Below are 8625 nucleotides of genomic sequence, written 5' to 3' on the forward strand. Positions count from 1 at the left end.
GGACTGTTGGTTGTCACCTAATTTCAGGACCTGGTAAGGACCAGATGATTTTTTTGTTATGTCCTGATATATAAAACCACAGAATTGAAAGAGGGTGTACTTTCACATGACTGTAGGCTTTGAGTAGATAAGCAGGCAATAGACATTGGTTACCATCACTAACAACCAAAAACTAGACAGTAAATTTAAGTTCATTACATGATTAAAAATAGCAGCAATGAAATGTATCTCACTTAGGATCTTAGGATCTTAACAAACCTGAGTCCATTAAAAATTAGTTTACTTATGCTAGAAAATATTTAACCATGATTTAGTGTATTGTAAACAAAGTTTTAATATTTTGTCAAATGTTATTTTATTTGTGCGCTGTTGAGTATAGTTTCCTTACAATATTTATTAGCTAACTTTCCATCAAATAAAGTGTTCTGTGTTCTAGTCTTGTTATTGTTGGTGGCTAAAGACATGTTCCTAGAAAATACCATGTTCCATTTATTAAGGAAATAAACTACCTATGTGCAACAGGTCAAGAACACAACTAAATAAGGTTAAATATAATTATTTTTGAAATACCTTTAATTTTTAGTTTGACATTTCACGGTAATCCTTACTGAAGTGTGATAATTACCCTTTAAGTAATTTTGAATAGGAAAAAAAGAGACAACAGTGAGAACAAGTTTCAAGGTTAGTATTACAATATTGATTGGCCTATTGAATATTTGTAGAAGATTATAAAATACTGTTCAGAAAGACGCTTCCTCTTCTGCACTGATAAGTAACATGTGAGCCTGTAGCACTGGTTACCCAGGTTTGGAGTGGGCTGTTGATGTAGAACCAATACTCATTAATTTTTGGGCTTGTTTCCACTAAAGGTTTGGGAAGAAGTATTTAGGGATGCTCCTAGAGAAATCAACCCATGTGTTCATACATCATACATGGCTGATGTTGGGCTTAGGTTTTTGGTCTTTTATCACCTGGAAGAGAACATTCTGAAGGGTGGAGAGAGCATGCATTGGCAGTCTGTCTGCACAGGAAACCTGCATACATCAGGACTGTGAGAAGTTCATTTCTGAGCCTGCTTACAGTGCCTCAGATTGGACTGCGAATTCTATATCCTGTGACAATAAAATCAGTTTTGCCTGTAATATTGTAACCACAATCACTGGACATAAAAACAGACGACATCTTTATGTGGAGGAACAAGTAATAGATTTATTCCATGCTGAAAAAACACAATGTTTCGGTCGTTTTCTTTCTTCTTTTTTTCAGCATGGAATAAACCTATTACCTGTTCCCTTGCAGCCTGCGCATGCTGACGCAGCTACCCACCTGAACTATCTTCTTTATGTGTTAATATTCCTACATTTGAAGTTGTAATAAACGTATTGAAAAAATAGGTAAAGGAATACGTGAAAAGGTTTACAATAGGACTAGTACAACTATAATTTTCTTTTCTTTAAAATGTTTTTTTAGCCGTTGTGACAATACTATTCTCATCTGCTTCTGGGAGTTGAAGTGTGCTGCACTCTGCTGTTGCCGGACTTTAGAAGCTGGAGCACTACATTTCCCACAATCCTTATCTTTTCCTGACTTTACGGCGTCGGGGTACTGTTGGACATTGCAGAAACATACGGAAGAGGAATGTGAAAAACCAAGAAAAGTATATTTTTATAATCAGGTACCTGACTTGGGGCAGATAGATATGCCATGATCACGAGAATGTAACAGAAATGTATGCATATTTTCATACTGCATTAATTGATGTGGTTAGAGACGAAGTTTGATGGATGTCAAAACGTAGTTTTTTCTACTCTTTTCGCTTTAGCGACGTTTTGTTTCTGTTATGTGTACGTTATATTGTTTAAAGTTAATATTTTTGTATTTCGTTTTCATACAGTTAATTACACGGAACTATATGTTGTACAGTCTCGGTTGACATGCCTCTCGAGTCTTGTTGTTTGCTATGGTTGGGTAACTTGCTTAGCTGTAGAAATGTTCTTAACAGTAGATCTTTAGTAGGATTACTAAAAGTAGGATTAAGGTTGGTGTTGGTATTTACTGCCTACTCGGTGCGTCACTTTGCAAGTACGTCGACATCCTTTTTTTTAGTTTTGCTGTGTGGATCCGCAACTGTGTCATCTGTACAACAGCATCTCTCTTGATAATCTGTGTCGTTGTCTTTCAGGCAGGTGGGAGCTGTGCAATATTAGAGCGACCAAATGGAGGAAAAGAAGCTAAAACGAAAAAGCCCGAGGACATCCACAACCCAACCGGCCCCAGCCGTCAACAGCCGGAAAATTGGCGTGTCCTCTGGTAGGAACATAGGGTTTTCTAACATGGGAGCACACTCCAGCCAAAAATCTAGGACTCGAAGGTACAGTATGGCTGCGATTTTTCAATTTTGTAGAGGTTTTCCAGAGTCAAAATATGGGAGGGTAAGATCCTTCACTGAAATAAGTTACATATACCACTTAAGCGATACTGTATTGGATTTATAATGTCTACACATTTTAGAACACATTTAAAATATTCTGTTTCACCTATATTTATTTTTTTATAATAATAATAATAATAATAATAATAATAATAATAATATTTCACTGTGTCATCATGGTAATGAGGTATGAATGTATGCTTTGGCTTTTCTATCAATGAAAAGGGATACTGATCCCTTGTTCCTCTTACTCTGCTTGATAAAATGTCACTCGCTGCCACCTGATTGTAGAGAGCTCTAGGGTAATGAGAAAACATAAAAATTCAAGTCTGGGGTAGTTGGCTGCACTTAAAGTTATTGAACAGGTGTTCTTTTTTTTGGAGTTCTGTAAAAGGCTATTGAATAGCCACAGAATACATAAACAAATTACCCTTAAACATGGATGACACCTTCTCTCAAGAAGACTTGTTTCTTTTTAGGGTTTCTCCTTTCATTTTCAGATTTCAGCTTTTCATACTGTACCTGTCCTACAGGTCTGTTTCGTTTGGACAATCTTTCCCAATTGCTCTGTTCTTTGTTATATGCTTTATGTGCCAGTCGCCTTCCTTCCACCTGTCTCCCTCACACCTAAGAATTCCATTTCAGAATGGGATTAAAGTTTGCAGTGAAAGCACATCATTTTTAATTAGACTCCTGTGAGCACAATGGGACTGGCAGTGTGAAAAACAACTGGTAGCTCTATACAATGTGACCACTGTTTTGGCATGAGGTCCTGAAGGGTAAATGTTCTTTAACATGTGGCATATTTGTCCAGATTAAGGAAATGCCAAAAGAGAAATAATTGATCATTTGAAAGAAAAAATACTTTAAAATGTTTTGCGTTCTTCTCCTGATTAGTGCCTCAGTTGTTCTGGAAGATTCTTTTGGGTCTTCATGATTGAATCTTTGCTTGAAATTCGCTACCTGACACAGATGAATTTATTCTGAAATCATGTGAATGATGATTACCGTACACGGAGGGCATTCAATTGTGTGACTTTTAAAAAATAATTTTGTGTTCTTGAACACATTTTCATTTACCATAGGAAAGGGGAAGAATACATAGAAAACATATTTTAGTTTTTGATATTTTTGCAATTTATTCTGATATTTAACTTGTTTCACCCATAAAAGTGTTTAATATAAGCATACACATTTTTAATAAAAATATTTTGAAAAAATCGTGTAATTCTGAAAAATGAAATCACTGGAGAGGAGTGAAATTATTTGCAAGGCACTGTGCATGAATATAGGCATTGTAAGTAGGTGGTGTCCATATGAGATCATAGTTTGATGTGATGTGTAATGTTACATTATTGCTAAATTTTATGCTTTATGTAGTTTTTCAGGAGAAGATTCCAATTGGATAAGTAAATCTGAGTCTTCACAGAAAATGGCTGTTTTTTTCAGGGGTGTGAAAGACAAGTCTAGGCTGCAAGGCTCATCAGGAAAAAGTACCCAGTCTGCTCCTATCCAGCATTCCTTCTTGACCGATGTGTCTGATGTCCAGGAGATGGAGAAGGGTCTGCTGAGTCTCCTCAATGACTTCCACTCTGGGAAGCTGCAAGCCTTTGGTATGATCAGAGTTGAAGAGTGTTTTAATGGTTACACTCTTTAGGAGAACCCATATAAAAATCTTTAGAAACTAAGACTACAGTCATTTATTTATTGTGGTAAATGTGTGACTCAGCCAGTAAAGGCATTTGCCCGGACACAGGTTGAGCTCTATAATCCAGGCCTTATATGGGTCAGGATCATGTCTAAAGTCAGCTGTGATCAGGACTCCCCATGCAGCTGCTCACAATTAGCAGAGCACCACCAAGGGTGGGGTGAGAATAGTCCTCCTGGGCATCTTGGCTGTCAGCAAAACGAAATGATACTGATTCAGTGGCTTGTAAGAGCCCGGCCCTTCTCAAGACTTGTAGTGGAATAGAGAATTATATTGAAGGTTTGCACTGATTGGAAAAAACTAGATAGTTGAGCACCCTTGGAGTTAACATCCAGTCTCCTACCTCTCTCCCCTCCAGGTAATGAGTGTTCTATTGATCAGATGGAGCATGTGCGAGAGATGCAGGAGAAATTGGCTCGTCTACACTTTGACCTCTATGGGGAGGTGGATGAGATGCCTGAGGACCAAAAAAAGGTTGCCAGTGACTCAAACTTGGATAAATTACTATTGAACGTTAGTAGTTTTTAAATTTCTATTTAAAAACACATGCCTATAATGATTTTGGGGTATTAAGTTATTTCTAGTATCACATAATTAATTACTTGTGAAAATTACTTGAAAAATTACTTGTGTGTTTCAGTGCTGTTCCATCCACACAAAATGTTTTTATGTGCAGTAGTATAGGAATCAAGGCTGCCTGGGTGAATAATGAATTTAATCCCCGAGTACTTTTTCAGTTGGAATTATGTTTTTTTACTGTACTTTGTTTACATCTTGTGTGACTTGTGAAGAGCAAAAATACCAAAAGTTAAAAACACTGTGCTCATTATAAATCTGTTGGATTTAACATTTATTCAAGTTAATGTGTGCTAAAATTAAGATGTATATTAAAAGTTTGAAGTGTATAGCTGTCAGGGGTAACTAGAGACTCGCACAGAATGTTCTGAGTGCAACCAGGAATTGGGTTGTGTATAGTCAGAAAGACTTATTTTTCTTATATATTATTTCCTGAAAGCCCATCAGTGTCTCTTGTAAATGTTTAGGTAGAGCCATAGAGGCTGTCCATGAAATCTGAAACTCTTTCTCTGCTACTACAAACCCAGTACAGAGAGCAGAAAAAGATGCCTATATTGATTCTTGTAGTATTGAATTGTAGAAGTTAGGTTCTTAAGCAGCACAATATTTTTACTTGGTTATTGTGTATGTACAGTGTATATATATATACAACTATGGTATAATACTGTAATACTTTATTATTTTAATAGTGTCTAAGTGCCTTTATAAATAACTCTTTTCTTTTTTAATATTGAAAATATGGGAAAAACCTTTATTCATACTTAATCGCATTAACTATCACTTGTGACTTTAAGTTGTTCCTTTACAGTCACTTTATGATATATTAACTTAGATGTGATGTTTAAAATATTTTTATATTTATAATATTTATATTTAATTATTGTTTGTTTTTTTACAGCTTGAAGAGTTGAGTTCTTCAATGTATCCTTTCCTTATGTGGATGTGAATCAAGTCAGATTTTGTTTTGCCTTTAAACTAGAACCATATCTTAATGGGTGCAAGGGGATTGCTCCAGTACCACACTGTGAAGTCTTTAACTGCCACAGAAAAGTCCTTGCAGTTTCATGTGTTAACCTCAAATAAAAGATAAATGTTTTTCATTTATCTTTTACGCTGTCTTTTTAGAACATTTAAAGGTATTTTTTTAATATGACTCCTACTTTCTTTTAAGTTTTATGTCTAACAAGTTGCAGATGATAACTGAAGAAGCTTATCTTGGAAACCCATTAGTAATTTGGTATTCACAAAAATAGCCGGTTTGCAAAGGAATCAATTTTTTAATATTTAAAGATGAAATACAGAGACTGTAGTCTTCATGACCCACAAATCAGTTTGACATTTTTCTAATTTTAAGGTTAATGAAAAGGTGGTGTAATTCTGTAGTTTATTAATGGAAACCAAGTTTTAGAAAATGAAAATGATCTTACTTTGACACTCATTTTTATGCATGTTGCCAGCTGAAACAAGCACTTTGTCTCTAGGCAAACTGCCCGGTCTACAGTAAATGCGTTACATAAGCAGTTTTCATACAAGAAGAATCCAGCACTTGCTGTTTAAATGCCAAGCATAGAAAAAGTTTTAAATGTAATCCTTAACTTTTTGTTTTCAGACAAAAGCTGAATCTTGCAGACATTCAGGATGTTCCAAAAGCTTCCAACATCTGACGACATATTCATGTCAAGGACTGCCTTTTGAAACGCATCCACAGGAGCTACAGAGCAGTATATTTTGACGTATATGTATTCGAATGTTTTTAATTTTAGGATAACTTAAACCAGAAGTGTCTAAATGCTACGCTACACTGAAAATTTAAGGTATTTGCTTCTAACTTGTGCATTTTTTTGTAACTATTTAATTTAATGATCTTAAAAAATATTACACATCTCTGTTTTATCAGTGACCTTTTTGTAAATATTCTAAAAAAAAGTGAATGTGACTTTTCCATTTTTCAGTTTTTTTTTAAACTTGAGGAGTATTGCCAATAAAAGTAAGAAGTGTGCTGTGTACAACTATCAAGTAATTCCTTTCTGTGTTGTGAAGTGTAGTTGGGATTTTCTGGTATCTCTTTTGCAAAATATTAGACTGCTTTTATCTTATTTTGTAATTTTACTATTTTACTTGAATGAAAGCAACAAACAACAAAAATTAGCTCAGTTCAAATAGTCTCTCCTTTTCCTTCATTAAGGTTTTTAGAGGGTAATGTAGCACTGCTGATTGCTTTGCACCTTATTATTTTCTAAAGCAAATGTGTTGTTTAAGGGCACGGTGGATCTGGGACTCTGGGTTCAATTCCTGAGGTGCTATTTGTGTGGGGTGTGCCTCTCCACACTGCCAGCCTGTTTTGAAAGTACAACTGTGCCATTTGTGTCATAAGAAATGTTCAGTAAATCTGTATTCTTTTTAAAAGACTTAAAAAAAGGTTATTATCCCTTGCCGCCTACTTTATGAATGTGCAAGTGAGATGTTGAGGTATTAGTTTAGTAACACAGGTAGTTCAGTTACAATACAACAGCAATAAATAGTCTTGAACATATTTAAATTTTAAAAGAATGAGATTTTTGTATGAATTGTAATAAGAAATACAAATATTAAAAGCTATATAAAAAGATAAATGTGTTCTTTCTGGGGAGAAGCAAGATTTGTTCTGAATACCTAGATGGGGCTGTTCAGCATTTCTTTGAAGTTATGGTCAACAAATAACATTAACATTGTTCATGTGGTCCTATGCCATTTCAACACAAGAGCACATGAACTGAAAAGATTAATTTACTTCACATGACACATTAAAATAAAATAAAAAACAGCCACTCAAAGAGGCATTATTTAAATAACTGTAAGAACAGTGAAAAACAACCTTACCTTGCTCGAGTAATTAAAATGTTTTGCTGCAATAATTAGCAGACTACTCCTCTCAAAACTGGATACCAGCTCTGTGTAAAAGAAAGGTCATGTCCCATAAGGCAGAGGGCTGGCCTGTGAATGTCATATCTGTCTGAAAAATAAGAATGCTCACTTTTTAAAAACTGCATTGGCTAAAGAATGGGAAATTCAGGAACAAAAATTGCTTTCACATCAGCATTATAATTATATTTTGCAGTCTAAATGAAAATGATTAGCATGCTAGAATGTCATTTAGGGATAACTTTTAACAGCTGAAAGATGAATTTACCATTTTCTGCGAGCCATGGAACACTTGTGTTGGCAGAGAGAGCGTTGGAGTGTTATATTCACTGATTAATACCTTTTTGCTCTCAACAGGTATGGACGATAATGTCTGTGAAGACTTTGTGGTGAGAGTTGTGCTACTGTAACTATGCGTTGTTTAAGCTATGGCTTAGGGCAGTGGACATGTGATAACGTGGGGAGGAATTTCTTTAAATGCCTTACTGAGAACAACCTTGGTGCTCAGTACTATATCGATATACCTGTTCCTGCAAGCCAGTCTAATTTCCCAACAGGACAATTCGGGATTACACCCTGCTAGGATTAAAACAGCATGTTTTCAATAAAGCAATGTCTGCCAATGTCTGTCATGCTGTGACCATTTTGTCCTGACCTGAAAACAGAATATGTGTGGGATCTACTTGACAATGCTATTTAACTGGACACAGCCATTACAAATCAAATCATTTCTTGCTGATTTGATGTTTGGCTCATTACTTACATTGATGGATACAGCCTCAGTAATGTAGGCATTTGTTATGCCTTACCTGATAGTAATCGTGAATTTTCAGAGCAGAGGAAAAGACGTGAGTGATATTCCAAAAACACTGCATTCAATGCACAATTCCACTATTCTTTTCTTATTTAAAAGGGTTTTTTTCAGTTAACAACACTTTCTTTAAGAAATCCAGTTCAGTTTATTGTCATATGCACAAGTGCTATGAAATGCTTATTTGCATTTATGCTT

At 35.3% G+C, this 8625-nt stretch overlaps 1 protein-coding gene across 3 annotated transcripts; it reads left to right on the forward strand.

The window, feature by feature from the left end:
* The first annotated feature begins 1535 nt into the window (after window positions 1–1535).
* Window positions 1536–6724, forward strand: ccdc28a (coiled-coil domain containing 28A). Of its 3 annotated transcripts, none has more exons than XM_088625012.1 (6): window positions 1536–1675; window positions 2183–2371; window positions 3881–4044; window positions 4498–4613; window positions 5614–5636; window positions 6325–6724. In XM_088625012.1, the coding sequence occupies exons 2-6, from the start codon at window positions 2217–2219 to the stop codon at window positions 6377–6379; spliced, it is 513 nt and encodes a 170-aa protein (XP_088481138.1). In that variant the 5' UTR covers window positions 1536–1675; window positions 2183–2216; the 3' UTR covers window positions 6380–6724. The 3 variants fall into 3 exon arrangements, with proteins under 3 accessions (XP_088481138.1, XP_088481136.1, XP_088481137.1); XM_088625010.1 differs by having other exon boundaries at window positions 1537–1675; window positions 4498–4652; XM_088625011.1 differs by having other exon boundaries at window positions 1581–1729; window positions 4498–4652.
* Window positions 6725–8625: the final 1901 nt, after the last annotated feature.

Source organism: Lepisosteus platostomus, chromosome 3 (assembly GCF_059453375.1).
Source record: "Lepisosteus platostomus isolate fLepPlt1 chromosome 3, fLepPlt1.hap1, whole genome shotgun sequence".
Taxonomy (NCBI): Eukaryota; Metazoa; Chordata; class Actinopteri; order Semionotiformes; family Lepisosteidae; genus Lepisosteus; species Lepisosteus platostomus.

Bases quoted from the DNA above. Each gene is read 5' to 3' on its own strand.
- ccdc28a (XM_088625010.1), top strand. From the start codon at position 2,217: ATGGAGGAAAAGAAGCTAAAACGAAAAAGCCCGAGGACATCCACAACC. The intron at 2,372-3,880 runs GTACAGTATGGC...TGTTTTTTTCAG, and splicing joins CAAAAATCTAGGACTCGAAG to GGGTGTGAAAGACAAGTCTA. The intron at 4,653-5,613 runs GTTAGTAGTTTT...GTTTTTTTACAG, and splicing joins TGGATAAATTACTATTGAAC to CTTGAAGAGTTGAGTTCTTC.